Raw genomic sequence first — 20,741 nt, 5'->3', positions numbered from 1 at the left:
CCATACATATTTATTTCCAGCTGCCTTAATAGGCCAGTGGCAAGTGCAATTACAGCTCAAAAAAAGAGAGGGATTTGGTCTTTGGCAGGGCTGTGGCATCTACAAGCTGAATTTGGAGCTTACCTCATTTTGCTAGAAGATGCTAATTCTTTGACCAATTTTAAAGTCTTAGATTTTCCCCACTTCTCAGACATTTACATTAACCAAGTTTTAGTGGTTTCTATTTCTCTTACATCCTTCACAGCAATTGCAGCTAAACCTAGATATATGCCAGCCACCCAGCCTGCATTCAAGTAGCCTCAGCTTAAAGGCACTCACTCTCAGTCTGTACCTTGTGACTGCTTTGACTAGCCCTCAGAATATATTTAGAGCAGCATTTGTGGGGGAGGAGAATAAAATGCTGACCATCATTCCATAGCTAGTTTTAAAACTATCTGGACTATGTTAATATATTCTCCTGCACCTGTCAAATGGGGCACCCTCCTGCTCCACCACAACTGGAAAGTGGATTGGGATGTGTGAACATTCCATACAACACTCTGGAAAACTAGTAGAAATAGTTTATTGCAAATCAGAGTCAATCAAGTTTACTAAACATAGAGTAGCCATCGCCTTTCAGACAAACCTTGCAGGATTGTTGCAACGAAGCAGGTGGGAGGAATCCCAGCTTGTGATGGCATCTGCTGCTTGCCGGCAAGTAATACATGCATTCCATTAAAATAGTCTCAATACTAGAGCTGTAGAAAATACTTCTGCTACCATCTGCTTTAGGACTTTGCCCTGCTGTATTGCTCTTCTGTCCATAAACCTTGTTCCCTCGAATCTGGTGATGTTCCTTGTTTTGCCACAAGGGAAAGACACTAAACAGGATTTATTCAAGCAGGTAACACCAACAACCTTATTCTTCAGTTCACTGAGCTCTGCACTTCGCTGATTTTCATAACTCATGTAATCTGGTTCTTTTGTTTTAGTTAGACTGTGCTGATATACATATTAAAACATACCACACACACCAGATGGCAAATCATCAGCTGGTGGAAACTGCCATAGCTCTATTGACTTGGATGGAGCTAGGACAATTTACAGCAGCTGAGCATTTGCCCCCAGGAATCAAGCTGCACCCTAAGGAATGGAGTCTGTACTTACCCAGAAGTCGTCATCCCTGTAAAATAGGGGAGCTATGCTGAGGGGTGGGAGAGGGGAGGCAAATTTTTCTTTAAAATAATCACACACAAAAATACAACTCCATGTGACAAGGGATCCAGGACATAAAGTCTGTTCTAATTAAAGGGATATTTGACACATGCCTGAGGTGCGGTGCAGAATTTATATACTCTCATTTTAACAAGTTATGCTTTAGGAAGGATATTAGGTGCATGGCTCATGGGACTAGTGACATGTTTTGCTTTCTACCTTGCTTCCTTTTCACATACTTAGTCATCACTAGTCTCCCAAGCATAAACACATCCATAATATCAATATAAACTGAGATGTACAGAGATACGCAAACAGGAGAAGGGAGAGGTTCAACAGCATCAAGTGAACCTCTGAATGTTCAATGGGAGAAGTACCCAGAGTTCAGAATTTTATCCACGTCTCCCTCTGCTTTGCAAAACTGATCTGGAAATCTCATGAGACGGACCAGTTTTTATTTTATACAAAATGTGGATAGTTCCTGGCTGCTACCCTCCCATACTGAACACACTTCAACTTGACTCACAGAACTCTGCTCCCTCAAAGCTCAAGGCGTGCTCCCAGCTGCTGAACAGACATACCCTGAAGCTTACACATACACAGATCACCACACAATCTGGCTCCTCTATGCTCACATCACTGTAAAGGAGAATGCTGGAAATATACAGCCTCAAGTAGGATTACTGGATTTTAGCAGCCAATTTACAAACTAACAGGAATTTACACATAAATTGCTTATAATATATCACAAGTATAAGATTAGAGAAATTAAGAGTCCAATATATTTTTCTAAAATCACATTCCAAGGACGGACAGCTGATTGGTGTAACCATCCACTGTTCTGAGGGTAGGTCTACACTTACTTCCTGGTCCGGCAGTAAGCAATTGATCTTCTGGGATCCATTTATTGCGTCTTGTCTAGACGCGATAAATCGATCCCGGAAGTGCTCGCCGTCGACACCGGTACTCCAGCTCGGTGAGAGGAGTACGCGGCATCGACGGGGGAGCCTGCCTGCCGCGTCTGGACCCGCGGTAAGTTCGAACTAAGGTATTTCGATTTCAGCTACGTTATTAACCTTAGTTCGAAGTGGGGGGTTAGTGTGGACCAGGCCTAAGTCTCCATACATAGGCAAGGAAAGTTAAGGAAATAGAGGAAGGAACTGGGGGGAGGGATAGCTCAGTGGTTTGAGCATTGGCCTGCTAAACCCAGGGTTGAGAACTCAATCCTTGAGGGGGCCAGTTAGGGATCTAGGGCAAAATCAGTACTTGGTCCTGCTAGTAAAGGCAGGGGGCTGGACTCAATGACCTTTCAAGGTCCCTTCCAGTTCTAGGAGATAGGATATCTCCTTTAATTTAAGTCAGTTTTATTTATTTATTTTTAATTTAAATTTGGAGGGGTGTGGGTTTTTAAAAAAAAACAAATCTAAGCCTCTATCCTGAAAACGTTTAAGAATGTGAGTAGCCCAAGGAGTTCAACTGGACTAGAGAGTTACTCACTTGCATAACTGGGGCCTTATTATTTAACCTTTATATTGCAGTAGCATCCAGAGTCCTCAGCCAGGTGAGTGGCCTAGTGTGCTGGGCACTTTACAAACATAAAGAGCCTAAAGAGTTTACTTTAATTATTCTTCTTGAAATGGTACAAGCACCAAACTCACAAAGAAACTACACATATGACTGCTCACTAAACAGCAGTCTTATAATTATGCAAGATGCAGTAGCAATTGTTTTATTCTTGACTACACAGTATCTTTCCAAGCAATGGGTGGGGTTTTTATATATACAGAATCCTATTAAGATGAATTATGTAAGAATCCATTTATGACTATGGGGTTTTGCAAACAAATACACAAGAATACCTCACAATATTTTACATAAAAGAACCTACATGATAAGAACACACACTGAAAAAACAGCTTGCTTTGGAACCACAGGAGATCCTGTGACTAACTTCCCATTTTGGTTAGAAAACATGATTGTTAAAAAAAGCTTTATATATGGGTGTGACTGTGGTGCAACCTGGACTGTGGTACCGCTGAGCCCTCCAAAACCGACCAGCCTGGGATATCCCTCACACTGTGATGTTGATGGCAAGCTACAAACTTCTGGCAAGTACTGCACTTACACAGACATCCACAGGCAGGGATACATCCAACTGAGTTACATAAATGATCTCAGAGTAGCAGCCGTGTTAGTCTGTATCCGCAAAAAGAACAGGAGTACTTGTGGCACCTTAGAGACTAACAAATTTATTAGAGCATAAGCTTTCGTGGGCTACAGCCCACTTCTTCGGATGCATATAGAGTGAAACATATATTGAGGAGATATATATACACACATACAGAGAGCATGAACAGGTGGGAGTTGTCTTACCAACTCTGAGAGGCCAATTAAGTAAGAGAAAAAAACTTTTGAAGTGATAACAGAAAAACTTCAAAAACAGACTCCAACGAGAGACTGCTGAGCTGGAATTGATATGCAAACTAGACACAATCAACTCAGGATTAAATAAGGACTGGGAATGGCTGAGCCATTACAAACATTGAATCTATCTCCCCTTGTAAGTATTTTCACACTAGCTTCTTATCAAACTGTCTGTACTGAGCTATCTTGATTATCACTTCAAAAGTTTTTTTTCTCTTACTTAATTGGCCTCTCAGAGTTGGTAAGACAACTCCCACCTGTTCATGCTCTCTGTATGTGTGTATATATATCTCCTCAATATATGTTTCACTCTATATGCATCCGAAGAAGTGGGCTGTAGCCCACGAAAGCTTATGCTCTAATAAATTTGTTAGTCTCTAAGGTGCCACAAGTACTCCTGTTCTTTCTTCATAAATGTTCTCCTAGCCATTCATGAACCATCAATAGGGAGGCTCCAGCCAATTCCCCCCAGCGCCCCAGCCTTGCACTGGTTAGAAGCAGGGGCAGCAGATTTGTCCTAACAGTGGAGGGGCCCCAGGCCCTGCCCCTCTGTGTCCCCACCCTTGCCCCTCCTCTTCCCCCGAGGCCCCACCCCCCGCAGCCAACCTGGAAGCCAGAGTGGGCTGGGGAGCCATGGCCCTCCACCTGCCCTGGGTGGTGGTGGTGGTGGGGCCCGAGAGTGGCCCCCAGCCCGTGTCTCTGCCCTCTGGGTGCCTCACCCAGGGCAGGTGGAGGGTCTGTAGCTCCCCACAGCTGCCTGCGCAGCTCTTACCCCAACCCGGCTTCCGGCCTGGCCTGTGGGCTCGGCCTCAGGGGCCAAAGAGCCACATCCGGGCCATAGTAAGAGCCACCCAGGCAGCTATGGGGAGCCACAGACCCTCCATCTTCCCTGGGAGTCAGGGACACAGGCTGGGGGCTGCTTTCAGGCCCCCATTTTGGGCAGGTGGAAGACCCGCAGCTCCCCACAGCTGCCTGGGTTCCCTGGGCCACTCTTACCTGGGCCAGGCTCCAGCTTCCAGGCAGGCTGAGGGAAGAGAAGGTCCAGGAGGCTGGGCCTGTGGCAAAAAGTGGATGGGCCAGGCCAGTCCACTTTCAAAAGTGGGAAGGCCATGGCCCCTTGGCTCCTCTTGTTCCAGGACCCTTGGTCAGAAGCCTGACCAGTGTAAGTTCATTACCTAGTTTGCCACGCCAACAAAACGGTAGCGGATGTGCAACAGCCCTTGTTAACCTGAGCTGAGATTTCCTAAGCCCTTCAACCAAAACTCACTGGTTTAGATAAAATATAGAACAGATTTACTAACTACAGAAAGACAGATTTTAAGTGATTATAAGTGGTAGACATAAAGGTCAGAGTAAAGACGCTTTCTAAATCCAAAACTTTTAGTTTAAGCAAAAAGAACAGGAGTACTTGTGGCACCTTAGAGACTAACAAATTTATTAGAGCATAAGCTTTCGTGGGCTACAACCCACTTCTTCGGATGCATATAGAGTGAAACATATATTGAGGAGATATATATACACACACATACAGAGAGCATGAACAGGTGGGAGTTGTCTTACCAACTCTGAGAGGCCAATTAAGTAAGAGAAAAAAAACTTTTGAAGTGATAATCAAGATGGCTCAGTACAGACAGTTTGATAAGAAGCAAGTGTGAAAATACTTACAAGGGGAGATAGATTCAATGTTTGTAATGGCTCAGCCATTCCCAGTCTTTATTTAATCCTGTGTTGATTGTGTCTAGTTTGCATATCAATTCCAGCTCAGCAGTCTCTCGTTGGAGTCTGTTTTTGAAGTTTTTCTGTTTTAAGATAGCCACCCGCAGGTCTGTCATAGAATGGCCAGACAGGTTAAAGTGTTCTCCCACTGGTTTTTGAGTATTATGATTCCTGATGTCAGATTTGTGTCCATTAATTCTTTTGCGTAGAGACTGTCCGGTTTGGCCAATGTACATGGCAGAGGGGCATTGCTGGCACATGATGGCATATATCACATTGGTAGATGTGCAGGTGAACGAGCCCCTGATGGTATGGCTGATGTGATTAGGCCCTATGATGATGTCACTTGAATAGATATGTGGACAGAGTTGGCATCGGGCTTTGTTACAAGGATAGGTTCCTGGGTCAGTGTTTTTGTTCAGTGATGTGTGGTTTCTGGTGAGTATTTGCTTTAGGTTGGGGGGTTGTCTGTAAGCGAGGACAGGTCTGTCTCCCAAGATCTGTGAGAGTAAAGGATCATCTTTCAGGATAGGTTGTAGATCTCTGATGATGCGCTGGAGAGGTTTTAGTTGGGGGCTGAAGGTGACAGCTAGTGGTGTTCTGTTATTTTCTTTGTTGGCCCTGTCTTGTAGGAGGTGACTTCTGGGTACTCGTCTGGCTCTGTCAATCTGTTTTTTCACTTCAGCAGGTGGGTATTGTAGTTTTAAGAATGCTTGATAGAGATCTTGTAGGTGCTTGTCTCTATCTGAGGGATTGGAGCAAATGCGGTTATATCTTAGAGCTTGGCTGTAGACAATGGATCGTGTGGTGTGTCCTGGATGGAAGCTAGAGGCATGTAGGTAAGTGTAGCGGTCAGTAGGTTTCCGGTATAGGGTGGTATTTATGTGACCATCGCTTATTAGCACAGTAGTGTCCAGGAAATGGACCGCTTGTGTGGATTGATCTAGGCTGAGGTTGATGGTGGGATGGAAATTATTGAAATCATGGTGGAATTCCTCAAGGGCTTCTTTTCCATGGGTCCAGATGATGAAGATGTCATCAATGTAGCGCAAGTAGAGTAGGGGCGTTAGGGGACGAGAGCTAAGGAAGCGTTGTTCTACGTCAGCCATAAAAATGTTGGCATACTGTGGGGCCATGCGGGTACCCATAGCAGTTTCATGCTCTCTGTATGTGTGTGTATATATATCTCCTCAATATATGTTTCACTCTATATGCATCCGAAGAAGTGGGTTGTAGCCCACGAAAGCTTATGCTCTAATAAATTTGTTAGTCTCTAAGGTGCCACAAGTACTCCTGTTCTTTTTGCGGATACAGACTAACACGGCTGCTACTCTGAAACCTGTTAGTTTAAGCAACAGTTTAATCATACAGCTTTTCTCACCCAGACAGATGGTATAAGGCAGTTACAGAGACTACCTTCCAGCCTGGGACCACCCTTCCCCATTTCAAAGTCTTTGTCCTCCAGATGTTCTTCCAGGTGTTGAGTTGGGGGAGGGGAGTAGATGTGACATCATCGCTGGGCCTTTCTCCTCTTTTATCTTTTCTTCCAGCTTGCTGGAAAGATCTTTGCTGTGACGTGGGGAATCAGGCACTCCACATTCGTCAAGCTAGGGTTGCCAACTGTCTAATTGCACAAACCCAAACCCTGCCCCAACCCTTCCCCAAGGCCACGCTCCTGCCCAGCCCCTTCTCCGAGGCCTCGCCCCCGCTCACTCCATCCCTCCTCCCTTCATTGCTCGCTCTCCCCCACCCTCACTCACTTTCACCAGGCTGGGGCAGGGGGTTGGCGTGTGGGAAGGGATTTGGGGTGCGGGCTCTGGGAGGGCGTTTGGTGTCAGAGGGGGCTTGGGTGCAAGAAAGGGCTCGTGGCTGGGGCAGGGGGTTGGAGTGTGGGAGGGGGTGTGAGAGAGGGCTCAGAGATGGGGCAGGGAGGTGGGGTGCAGGAGGGGGTATGAGAGACGGCTCAGGGATGGGGCAGGGAGTTGGGGTGCAGGAGAGGATGAGGGGTGCGGGCTCCTGTCATCAGCGCTTACCTCAGGCGGCTCCCGGAAGTGGCCAGCACATCCAGCTCCTAGGTTCAGGGGCAGCCAGGCAGCTCTGCGCGCTGCCCCTGCCTGCAGGCACCACCCCCGCAGGTCCCATTGGCCACGAAGCTGCAGAGTTGGTGTTCAGCTCGGGGGCAGCACACAGAGAGCCCCTGACCGCCCCTGAGCCGGACGTGCCGGCCGCTACCAAGAACCACACAGACCCAGGGCAGGTAGAGAGCCTGCCTTAGCTCCACTGCGCCAATGACTGGACTTTTGGCCTATTTAAAAAATCGCTTGGATTGTTTTCAATAGCAACCAGGAGATTGAGGCCGATTCCGGCAGACTCCCAGCAATCCGGGAGGGTTGGCAACCCTAGGTCGAGCAGTCTCCATTGTACGTGTTCTCTCTGAGAAGTCTCTGGGATGGCCATTGGGAGAATGGATTCCCTTTAATGGGCCGTCAGCACATGTCTGGCTGGTCCTTTATTGCAACTGAAAGCTTGGCTGTCCAACATATTTCGGTAACACATATAATGCTTTATAACGTCACATATAAAGATAGCCCATACAATCCAACAGAATATTAATGTTCAACAGATCAAGACTTTTAAAACAAATACTCAAAAGGCATACTTTGTACAAAACACATAATACACCTCTACCCCGATATAAAGCTGTCCTCGGGAGCCCAAAAATCTTACCGCGTTGTAGGTGAAAGCACGTTATATTGAACTTGCTTTGATCCGCCGGAGCACGCAGCCCCGCCTCTCCGGAGCGCTGCTTTACCGTGTTATATCCGAATTCGTGTTATATCGGGTCACGTTATATCGTGGTAGAGGTGTAATTACATGACAGTGGTGAATATGAGGGTTCCAGGGTGCTACTTTGAGGTGCAGCGTGCCACAAGATTTGTAGGGACAAATTCTGCACTGGGTAGATGACCCGTGCCTCCTGACAGTGGGAGGGCACAACCCCGGAACAGCTCAAGTCATGCCCCTCCTTGTAGCAACCCTCCCCTTCCAGAAAGCATTCCCACCCCACCCCTCTGGGAAAGCAGCAGCCCCTCTGTGCAGCTCCAAACTGTTCCTCTGACTCTCCCAGCAGAGTTAAAGCAGCGGCACCTCCAAGCAGCTCCCAGCTGTTCCTCTGCTCCTGCCTCTGCCTTTCCCTGCCCAGCGCAGCTCGCTGACTCAGCTGCTCTGAAGGGAGGGGGCCCTGCCGCACCATGTGATGAGCAATCTGTGGGGGAGAGGGGGCATGAGACCCTGCATCCCTCCCACATACACACACACACACACACACACACACACACATCACCTCTGTTTTAACTTGGGGCATAACTTGGCCCTACAAATTAAATCTAGCAAATTTCAGTTTGAAAAAGCTGAAGTACCAAACCCTGAAAAATCAGAGGATGTTAACGCCTAGTAACCGTTACTAATAGCAGCATATACAGAGTACATATACAGCAGCTATTTTTCAGCGTTAGTAATACTTTGAAATGAAAGAGCGCTTCAAAGCTCTTTACAAACACTGATCCAAATTCAGTGTCTGACCCAATTTGCATTGAAGTTAATAGGATTCTTTCTATTGATTTCTACAGGAGTTGGATCATACCCTCAAGGAGAGTCTGTGCTGGTGTTCCCTGGACGAGGCACCTCAGTGGATTAAAGTCCAGCCAGTGACACAGTTACAATGGCACAAGGAGCGTTTCTCCTCCTCTCCATCAGGAGGCTTGCAGCCAACCAGCTCAGCCCTACAAGCAGGAGGCACTGGCTATCAGCAGTTGGGATGGGAGATGATCATTCCTAGTGGTCCAAGCTGGAGCAGTCATGACTAGTGGTCAGAGGCAGAATCAGGAGTCCAGGGCAGGGGTGGAACAAGGCTGGAGCAGGACTGGGAGCAGAGCACAGCATGAGCAGGGCTCAGAGCAGGCTAATGCCTGGGGAGTCTGTTGCCACCATCAGACAGGAGCCAGTTCCAAGCCCTGGAGTAGCCTTGAGCAGACTGAGCTGCTGGTCCTCCTGTGGTGCTCATATACCCATTCTGGGAGTCACATGACCAGTTCCTGGCTTATGGATTGGTTGGGAGCCTACCACACGAGTGACTCATCACCTTACATTGGCCAAGGAAAGAGTGTGGCTAATGTACGCAGGTGATGAATTGATTCAGTGCATCCCTTAGGCAGACTCTATTGGTGTAGCTCCCATCGCACCCAAAGTAGAAATTAGCATTGCCCACCCCAGTCAAAACCTTGAGGTAGTACAGCCATCTGCCCTCCTACTTTGGGGGTACAATGGACCAGGCTAGCAGAGACAGGTGCAAAATATACCTATCTGCATCAGCAGTGATTGTGGCAAATGTGGTCTGTTAATGAATCTGTTAATGAAGTATTGTTACTGTATTCAGACACAAAGAGATTGAGTGACTTGTCCAATGTCACAGAGCGAGGACACGATTCTGCTCCCACTGACAGCATTCTCATTGATTTCAATGGGAGCCAGATTGGGCCCACACCTCAGTTAGAATTCAAGAGTTCCTGGTTTTCAGTCTCATGTTCATGCCATTAGGCAAATATCTTGGCTGTTTCAATACAGATTGACAATTAACAGAGCCACTTAGTCTATTCTGTAGACTGCTTAAGCCAAATTCTCTTCTTTGTCACACCAGTTGAGCTTCATTCACCAATGTGACAGAAAGGGAGTGTTGGCCCTCTCTTTTTAAGTGGTAAAATTTCATCTATTTAGGTAAGATTTTTCTTATCTAAAGCAAATATTAAAAAGTCTGAAATTGTCAAAAGAAAAACACCATTTTTTGCCACCCATAATTTCAAAACAATGTACATGATTTTAAATTGAAACAAAATCTGCCTCTGGACAGGCAACCTGTATGCCAAGCTTACAATATGGAAGGACAGTATTTAACCTTCTGGGGGGAAAAAATCAATGATTTTTTTCAAAAATGGAAATGTTGAGAGACCTTTCATTCTAGCTGCTCTACCAGCTGCTGTTGTATAATACAGCTAGACCAGACTTGGCAGTTGAGCTTTTGCACATCAAAATATCTGCTCTTTCCACTGTGGAATTTGGCTGTACTTTAGCCTATGATTTATAGCTTCTATTTCAACCCCTAAGCCATTCCCATTAGCTCATGTCAGCATTTTAATGGTCTCTGGCATATAAAAATTCACACTAGTTGTAACTATGTAGAGTGCAATCACACTGTAATATTGGTGGCTGATTAGCAGCTTATTAGCTACAAGCAAGCAAATTGTCATGCCGCATCAGAAAGCATTAGTAGATTTTTCCAGAAACCCATCTTAAGCTCTGGTCAAGGCCGGTTTCCATATCAAACACAGCTTCCTATCCAGTGTCTGGCACTCAGTATTCTTGAGTCACTCACTCTGCATCCTGTTTGCAAAGATGCCCATCCATCACCAAACAGCAGCTGAGGGGAGTGTCAGGAACAGGGCTACCTTTTCTCTCACGTAGCTGCTATATCTTCTAACTCCCCCTCCCAAATGATTATAAAATAAAGCTTTTCCATTTGCTGCCTGCCTTAGTACTTTATGCCTGACATTAGCAGTAACGTTTAATCGTTACCCAGATGAGCGGAAATGGGCAGCATTGCAATTTTTTCCACGTTTTACTAATACACTTGTGCTCCTGCAGCAACTTTGGAAGGCTCTAGTAGGAAGCTTGAAGAGCATTTGAACCTGACTGCAAAAATAACAGGAGTACTTGTGGCACCTTAGAGACTAACAAATTTATTAGAGCATAAGCTTTCGTGGGCTACAACCCACTTTGTTTATCAGCTGTGTAAAGATACATGAAAGAATCATACACTACAGACTCCTGACCACAATTTTTTAATCCAAGAATCATTCTGCCAAGTAAACTTGCGCTAGCCTTAAACACAGCCTCTCTCTGTTCAAACAATTTTGTTTTACTGGTTGGTCTGAAGGCTCTGCTGGAGGCATAACTTACCACCCTCCAGGAGATTCAACTGGTGTGTTCTGGAACCGTCCCAGAGACAATGCGGTCATTAGCAGTAGTGCTTAGTGAGAATTAGAAATAGCTTTTGCTGCATTCGAAGTGCTTCCATCTGCAGATGTGTCAAATCAGCAAATACCACTACAGATTAAATGGACAGGTGAAAATCCAAGAGCAACCTTTAGACTGACTTGCTGGCTTTCACCTGACTCACGAAGGTAAAAGGAGTCTATGCCCTTAAGCTGAGTCTGCCGTCATGAGGAGAAGCTATGCTCAGGTGCCCTAAGTCTTCGCTTCTACAGTCAAAGGAACATATAATTTCAAAGTGAGGGTTATTTTTATTTATTTTTTAAAAGTTCATTTTTCCATCTGGCCCAGAGTGGATGCAAAGGACAGTAAGAGGTATGTGGTGCTCTTTTCAGATAAGATTTTATTTTTGAGTGGCTTGTGTGAAACAGACAAGAATCTACTCACTGAGCAGCACCTCCCGCTCTCTGACTCTGGGAGTGGGGCAATCTCTACATTCCACAGTGGAGGATGATCTTTTATCTCTATAGCCATCTGTCACATAGAACTGTAACTACTCAGCATGTCCTTCCCTCTTTATAAAAAACAACCATCTTTATACTTTGACAGAATTTCTTCCAAATGAGAGTCCTTTTTTCTGGAATTGGCACTTTACTTTATTCATTATCCCTGGCATTCTGCAGAACTTGTACATGCCTGGCATTGTATTCTTGCTATGTAGAGTGCCGCGTGAGATTAGGCACGGTCTTACACCATCAGTGCTGTGCAAGAGTTGCTGCATAGTTCTCTGGGACAGTTGGCTGCAAGCGAGGCAGTGGAAACAGTGCCTGCTTAATGGCCTGTTAAATGCACAGTTGTGTACTCTCCTATGTAAGAGGGATTTACCAAAAGCCGTTTGATGCATCAAAAATGATGAAAAATTTGGCACATGCCTTCTCTCCCAGGATTTCATGTCTAGCTGGTATGTGATAATGCTCCCTTCTAATGCTGGCATTTATTCCTTGGGGTCGAAGTACAAGCACAGTGATCCAGATTTGATTCTGTGTCAATGACGATGTTCTTATTCTGCAGATTCCTCCACTTTTTCAATTACATCTCCTGATAAGAAACACTGCAATTCTTTCTGTAGTCTGTCCATCAGCACCACACGTACATTCCTGGCTGCATGTATGATATGTTGTACGTCTTTGTTTACAGTCATTTAGTATATAATATTACTTTCCCTATCCTTCAACTATGTCTGTATATTTCTTCAGTAAAGTTGTGATGGTTTGAGTCAATTCTTCCATAGTAAAACCACGTATATATCATTTTCAATTGCTGGCCTGATTCCAGGCCTAAAATAGGTGTTCTATGCCCTGTAATAGTTACAAAGCCAAGCGTACTTCTCTCTCATGTTGCAGAGTGAAATGACATCTTTTCCCTGTAGAAATAGGAACTGCAATTCTTGCTTTCAAGCACATTTGTCTGCCTCATCATCTGTCCAGCTGTACCATAGGGAGGAAGGATGGTCTTGTGGTTAAGTCAGTGGCTTGAGACTTGAAAAAGCTGCGTTCAATTCCTGACTCAGCTACAGAGTTTCTGTATGACCGTGCTCTTAACCTCTCCTGTGTCTCAGTTCCCTACACGTTAAATGAGGATTATAAATATCTGTCAGGGATGTTGTGAGACTAAAATCCATTAATAATAGTAAAATGTTCTGCTTCTACAGTGATGAGGACCATATATGGGCTTAAATCAGAGGTGGGCAAACTATGGCCCGCAGGCCACATCTGGCCTGTGGGACTGTTGTGCCCAGCCCTTGAGCTCCTGGCTGGGGAGGCTAGCCCCTCCCCTGCAGCCTCAGCTCACCATGCTGCCAGCACTCTGGCTCCCTGTAGTAATGTGCTACTCACGGAGCACCAGGACTGGCAACTGTACGTAGTACACCATAAGTATCACATTCCTATGGGGAGCAATTTAATACACTACACCAGCCCTCCATACAATTTCGGAACCCTGATGTGGCCCTCAAGCGAAAAAGTTTGCCCACCCCTGGTCTAAATACACAGCTGGGGAGTCAGCATCCAAGGCCATTTTGTAAGCCATTGGTGTTCATTTGAAATAGAACAGCCTTTGTCTACTGGTGCAGTTGCTGTATGGATTCAATGCACATTGGTTTTCTTTGCTGTGTTTGTTTTTCTTTTACAGTATTTGCATTGGTTAGCAAAATGGTCACACTTAGAGCAAATCGGGCATTTTTGCCTGAGTTCTGGATAGTGTCTATATGCATGTCCACATCTCTAGATCTCACACAGTCATCTAGGCTGGACATCTGTTACAAAGTTTTGGCACCCTTCCTTGTGTGATTATTCAACATGTAGTTTCCTTTCACATACAATCTGCACATCCCACTATGTGAGTAAACTCATGCATGTATAGTTTCTTGACTATCTTCTTTACTTAGAACAAGCATGGATAATTTGGTCTGTTCTGCCATGTTGCAGGTCTGTATGGCTTATTTTGTAAAGTTAACAATCTCTCAGGAAATGCTCACAGATCTTCCCATCACTATATCCTTTTCATTAGTTAGGAAATCTCTTGAGGGACAATAACTTCAAGTATGACATTCCTTAATACTTGTGTGTCTTTTGCTCTCCCATAGGGAAAAATAATCTCTCCTTCTTCCTGGGAATATGGCAATGTTATTTATCACCATCTCATTGTTATATATTAAAGTAATGCCCAGAGACCTCAAGCATGATTGGGGCCCCATTTTACTAGGAATGGTATAAGCAAATATGAAGACCCACTCCCTGACACTAAGAACTTAAAAACTAGTAACATACAAAAGGTGGGAGGAAAGGGATATAATCTAGTATCTATGCATTTTATATCCGTATATACATTTGCAATGTTTTCTGAAAATTATAAATATAAAAAAATAAATACCAGCAGTACCCATCTGCTTCTCAAGCCACTAAGCCTTAAACTGTTCTGACATCCTATTGCAATCTGTAATGTCTATGGGAGAGAGATGGAAGCTATTGGAAATGTCTGGGTCTGTGCAACAGCTAATATTAAAAATAAATTCACTTTCCTAGCAGCGCTCATTGCAGGGTATGCAGAGATGGACATATCAAGCAAAATTTTTTGTTCAAAATGCTTCCGAGGTTACCTCACATTGTCCTAAAATCTTAACTAAGGCATCAGTTTCAAGATGTCCATTCTTACTAGCTGCATTACATGTATGGCAGACATCTGGAGTTGCACTGGGAGACTGAAAATAGTCAGGTGGACTAACTGGCTTCTGGAAGCAGTCACTCTTTTTTACAAACAGTTTGCATTCATAGTAGTATTCTCCTTGCAGTGTTCTCCGATCTATCTGGTCCTGCTAACTTATGGTGTTCTGATTTAATAAGCAAGGAGTCCTTGCATTCATCAATCAGATTTGTTTTAATTTTAAGATGCACACATGGAGTTCCCAGCCCATGGCAGTCTGCATGGTGGGACTGCTCCAGAGCCTCAGATCTTCAAAGCGCTAGATTCCTGGCCCCAGAGCAGATCACATGTTGGGGCTGCCCCAGAATCCACCAAGTGAGCTGACAGGGAACCAGTCAGGTTTCTGTGGTTCATCAAACACTACTTGCTTTTGTGAGAAAATATGGGCTTAACAGACCTATATTTTCCAACAAATCTCATTTCATTGCAACATTTCTGACCAGCTTTACCTGTAAGGCCATTTTAAAGCCTTCCACATGTAAAATAAAGACCAGTCAAAAGAGAAGTGTGATAGATGGAGGGGACGTGGCCTATGGACTGATGCCCTGGCTACTTCAACAAACTTCTTTGAAATATCTCAAAACTGGCAACAATGTAAAATACGGATATTAAAAAAAAATTCACAACTTAGCACTGCAGCTTGTCTGTGGATTTAAGTTTAGACTTGAAATTAGACGAAGGTTTCTAACCATCAGAGGAGTGAAGTTCTGGAATAGCCTTCCAAGGGGAGTACTGGGGGCAAAAAACATATCTGGCTTCAAGACTAAGCTTGATAAATTTATGGAGGGGATGGTATAATGAGTTAGCCTAATTTTGGCAATTAATTGGTCTTTGACTATTAGCGGTAAATATGCCCAATGGCTTGTGATGGGATGTTAGATGGGGTGGGATCTGAGTTACTACAGAGAATTATTTCCTGGGTGTCTGGCTGGTGAGTCTTGCCCACATGCTTGGGGTTTAGCTGATTGCCATATTTGGGGTCGGGAGGAATTTTCCTCCAGGGCAGATTGGCAGAGGCCCTGGTGGGTTTTCGCCTTCCTCTACAGCCTGGGGCATGGGTCATTTGCTGGAAGATTCTCTGCACCTTGAAGTCTTTAAACCATGATTTGAGGACTTCAATGGCTCAGACACAGGTTTGATACAGGAGTGGGTGGGTGAGATTCTGTGGCCTGCGTTGTGCAGGAGGTCAGACTAGATGATCATAATGGTCCCTTCTGACCTTAAAGTTTATGATTCTATGATTCTATTTAACGCCTTTGGAATGCCCCAAGTAAGCAATTTATAAAACTCCCACATTTAGGCCAAAAACCAAAATCAATTTTATATTTCTTTGAGCACTGCAATGCACTGTAGAAAATGCCAGTTAACCAAATTGTTTTGCTAAGCTGTGTGTGTGGACTCTAGAGACAACAGTCTGCAATCAATATTCTTTAACATTATTTACAAGCTATTGCATATTTCCAGGTAATTTGCTGGAACTTCTTCTTACACATTTCCCTTCCCAACCACCCACACATACTGCAAATTCAGTGCGATAACTATCCCTGCAAGAGAACTAAAGAGTTTTAAATTGAAAATAAAGAGCAGAATCTTAGTCATACTATGGCCTGGTTTTGTGATTTCACAAGGTTATGCAGAGAACACCTGGTATTATTTACTAGATCCAGTTTCTTACTTCCTGAGCCAGCATGGGTTAGGAGTGGTGCAGAGAAAAAGTACTTAGTCTTGTGTGTGATGGGAGAACAGAGAGTTTCATGGGGAGTTGTGACCCTTTAACCTAGCAGCTCCCAGACTGTGGTTCTTGGAGAGCTAGCTGGTGCACCTTGTTTCACGCTGCTTCTAGAGATGCAAAAGAGAACCTGGAACCCTGTAGTAATAGCAGGAAATGAGGAGGCATCAGCCTAGCTGCCTCTATTAGTGACCGCTATTCTATAGGATGTAGATGATAAGAAAAAGGAGTCTCACTCAGGGACTGGGGCTACCAGCCACCTGTGAGAAAAGAAAAGACTGTTACTACCCATCAAATATCAGCTGTCCAGGGCCTTGCAGGTCAGCTTTCCATCAGAAGAGAAAGTAGTGACATGAAATCTGGGTATATTCTTGGCCCAACCTGTTTATTTCGCACTATATACACCAGTCCTTGAACAGAGGTGGTCACAAACAGCACACAGGCAATCCTCTCTTTCAGACAAAACACCAACACCTGTTTTCCAGTGAGCAACTCTGCCTCAAGAATTGACTCTAGTTAGAGATGAAGGCACAGAGCTAACTCCTGCTGCTTACCACAGTTGCCTGCAAAAGAAACTCCATCAGAAAGCTATCAACAATGCAGCACTTCTGCAAAGCCTGGACAGTACTTCCCCACTAATAAAAAACTGTTAACTGTGTATTAGCACTCCCTCATGACTCCTGCCATAATAGCACAAAGAGTGGAGGAAATGAGACAGCTAGACAATACATCCAGGATAGCAGAGTGAGAAAAGGGACCGGTAACATACAGTGTTATTCAGGAGAAAAGGAAACCAAGTGTCAGGGAAGCATATACATAGAGATCGCAGGAAAAGGGGACAAAGTGGTAGGGAAGCATGAACAGGGAGATAAAGGAAGGAGAGGATCGGGCCAGATGTAAGGTGAAGATGAAAATAAAAGTACAAGGAGAGCGTGCAATTAACTTTTTCCAGAAAAGACAAATCACTTATTGTCTACAAGACAGCTAAAAACTCTGACTTTCCTAACTATTTTTCCATGTGAGCACAGGGACTTTATGTGATTGTGAATAGCACCTGGTGGTTGTGGAGCGATGTCACACATCCCCAATCATAAATTTGCTGACTGGAGGGTTGCTCTGCGTGTCAACACAATCACAGAGGCAAACAAAACCAAAATGTAACAATGTTGTACACTTGCTGCACTTTGTGGAATCACGTGCACAAAAGAATCAGATCCTTTTGGTTCGTCATCTGAGCTCCTCTCTACAAAGCAGGTCCCTGTTGACATACAGAGATGTACCAGTCAAGAGAGCGAACATGAAAAGTTTCTTTGTTATCGAAGGTCTGATAAACAAGTGGAAAGTATATAATTCAGAACTTTATACAAACCAAGTTCCCATCTGAACCCTAGCCTACTGTCTTTTCAAACTCACCTCCTCATTTAACCTGACACCCTGGATCAGCTCTCCCACTCGCTATACACTGCTGAAGTCCCCATCCAACCACCACCTTATCTCTTCCAACATTGCTCACCTGCCTCCTTCTTTTCCCCAATCCCTCTGTTACTTCTAATCCATCAACATTCACTGCTCTAAGACCCCTCTTCTCTTCTGTCTCCTCCACTGTCTCGGTCAGTGCATCTCTCCACTCCACATACTCCATCGCCCTGGAGTCCTTTAACCCTTTCGCTCATTGCAAGGTCTGCCCAGCGAAACCTCAGCCAGAGCTCGCCCCCTCCCGATTTTCCTGTGCTCTTGCTCTCTTGCAACTGAGTGTCTTCGATGGACGTCTCAATGAAAATAACTATACTGGTCTTAGTTAAAAGGTGGTGAGTCTTCCCCCCCAATGATGTAATACGGGGGTCTCAAACACACAGCCCACGGGGTTATTTTCTGTGGCCCGCGAGCTCCTCGCGGCCCCCCCCCCCCCGCCCTCCCCCAGCGTTTACCTAGAGCGGCTCTGGCCCGACGCGCACCGGGGGCAGACCAGGGCAGGGCAGGCTCCCTGCCTGCCTGCCCTGCCCCCGCGCTGCTCCAGGAAGCGCCCGGAACGTGGGGAAGGGGGGACACATGGGTCTGTGTGTTGCCCTTGCTTCAGGCAGCGCCCCCAGCAGCTCCCATTGGCTGTGGTTCCCCGTTCCCGACCAATGGGAGCTGCTGGGGGCGGTGCCTGAAGCAACAGCAACACACAGATCCTTTTGCCCCCTCTCCCCCAGGTTCCGGCCGCTTCCCGGAGCGGCGCGGGGGCAGGGTAGGGCAGGCAAGGAGCCTGCCCTGCCCCCGGTGTGCGCCGGGCCAGAGCCCGCCCCCCAAGCCCCTCCTGCAGCCGAACCCCCTGCCCTGAGCCCCCTGCCGCACCCTGCACCCCGAACCCCCTGCCCTGAACCCCTTGCTGCACCCCGCACCCCTCTTGCACCCCAACCCCCTGCCCTGAGCCCCCTGAATCTGCACACAAAAAACCCTACATAAATAAATTACAATTATTTGGACATGTACATGTGCATATTTATTTGTTTTTCCTGAAGTTAATTAAGTCTTTTAGGAAAATTTGTCTAAGCAGCCACCAACAAGAGTTGGTGGCCGCACTCTGAGGCCACCAAGGAATGCAATCCTCTTCTGCAGAGACCCTCTCATGTCAGACCCTAAGCATCAAGCTGAGTTATTTCTGTCGACTCATGTGAAAGTGGTTCCTTTTAGTTTCATCCCAGGTTACAAGATGAGCTAGAACAGGGGTTCTCACACTTTTGTACTGGTGACCCTTTTCACATAACAAGTCTCTGAGTGTGACCCCCCCCCCTTATCAATTAAAAACACTTTTTAATGTATTTAACACCATTATAAATGCCGGAGGCAAAGCGGGGTTTGGGGTGGAGGCCGACAGCTCGCGATCTCCCATGTAATAACCTCGCGACCCCCTGAGGAGTCCGGACCCCCAGTTTGAGAACCCCTGAGTTAGAATGACTCTCTCAGGCAGAGGGAATTAAATTTGGAGACAGAGGTGTTCCTTCCGGGAGAAAGCTTAGGTGAAAAGAGTCAGAATGGTATTCTCTCTGGAGCTACCAACATTGCTCTTTAAATTGACCAGGATCTATTCTTCCACTCATCCTTAGCATCTAAATTTATTACATGCAGTCTCCCTGAAAGAGGCCCACCTCATGCTACCCAGGAATCAAGAGTCTCTGTTGCTTATAACAAATGCAGAGGCTTATAACATCCAGAGGATGTTGTGAAGGCCAAGATCATAACAGGGTTCAAAAAAGAACTAGATAAATTCATGGAGGATAGTTCCATCAATGGTTATTAGCCAGGATGGGCAGGAATGGTATCCCTAGCCTCTGTTTGCCAGAAGCTGGGAATGAGCGACAGGGGATGGATCACTTGATGATAACCTGTTCTGTTCATTCCCTATGGGGCATCTGGCACTGGCCACTCTCGGAAGACAGGATACTGAGCTAGATGGACCCTTGGTCTGACCCCGTAGGGCCATTCTTATGTTCTTATGTATTCTGCCTGATTTTGCCAAGTGTGACTTCCAGACCAATAAGGAGATCAAAGTTCTGCTCTTTGTTTTTAGTTGAAAATCTCCAAGTCTCTTATAGTTGTCCTTACTACACTGAGGGCCAAATCCTGATGTCCTTAATAAGTAACTATTCAGTCTCTTACTACTGCTCAGAAACAGTCAGTACATGCCCATACACCACACCCAGAACTCTCGGAAGCTACTATCTTGTTCTCCAGACTCTCAGCTTTCATGAAAAAAGGAAGTCTCTAGTTGTTATCGTTGCAAAGAAAACCCCAAAAATATTAATAACATGTAACCATTGCAGGGATGTCTATGTGAATCGGCAGAAAGCCTAAAATACTAGCCCTAAGAGGTGTGAAAATCTCAGTGAGGAGTTAACTCAGATGTCCAATGATGAAGATTTAAATGTCCACATTATTAACTATTTAATTTCTCATATAAGAAAGGAGAGGGAGAGTTACAGATCTGCACAATTCACTGTGAGTGACTTCTCATTTTGGTGCCATAAATGGGTGGTGTTTGGGTGAGCTCTATCATTTATTTCTACTCCCAAAACAAGTAGAAGCCAAGCCCCAGAAGCTAAGCAGAGCCCATAGGTATATTCAAACCCCCACAAGGGGAAGCCACCTTCAAGCTCGGAGAGCACATACCTATATAATCATATTCTGAACATCTCTACAATCTACTGCAAGCAGCATCTTACTCTTGCAACTAACCTGGGGAGAGTTATTTGCATGGGCAGAGCTTGGAAGAGTACCACCATCTTATTCCCCAAAATCTCACCCTGTGGATCTTATTCAGGCCAACTCCCATTAAATTCAATGAGAGTTCATGTGAATAACCATTGAGTAAAACTGCTGAAGAACTTCA

General features: G+C 45.3%; 1 protein-coding gene across 1 annotated transcript in view; it reads right to left on the bottom strand.

The window, feature by feature from the left end:
* Positions 1 to 18,011, bottom strand: part of RAB31 (RAB31, member RAS oncogene family) — a 65,567-nt gene extending 47,556 nt beyond the window's left edge. Inside the window, exon 1 of the mRNA XM_065398322.1 lies at positions 17,883 to 18,011. Coding sequence (XP_065254394.1) covers positions 17,883 to 18,011 — 129 coding nt within the window. The remainder of the gene's footprint in view (positions 1 to 17,882) is intronic.
* Positions 18,012 to 20,741: the final 2,730 nt, after the last annotated feature.

The sequence above is a fragment of the Emys orbicularis genome, chromosome 2 (genome assembly GCF_028017835.1).
Source record: "Emys orbicularis isolate rEmyOrb1 chromosome 2, rEmyOrb1.hap1, whole genome shotgun sequence".
Classification (NCBI taxonomy): domain Eukaryota; kingdom Metazoa; phylum Chordata; order Testudines; family Emydidae; genus Emys; species Emys orbicularis.
This window is presented reverse-complemented; position numbering and strand designations above follow the sequence as displayed.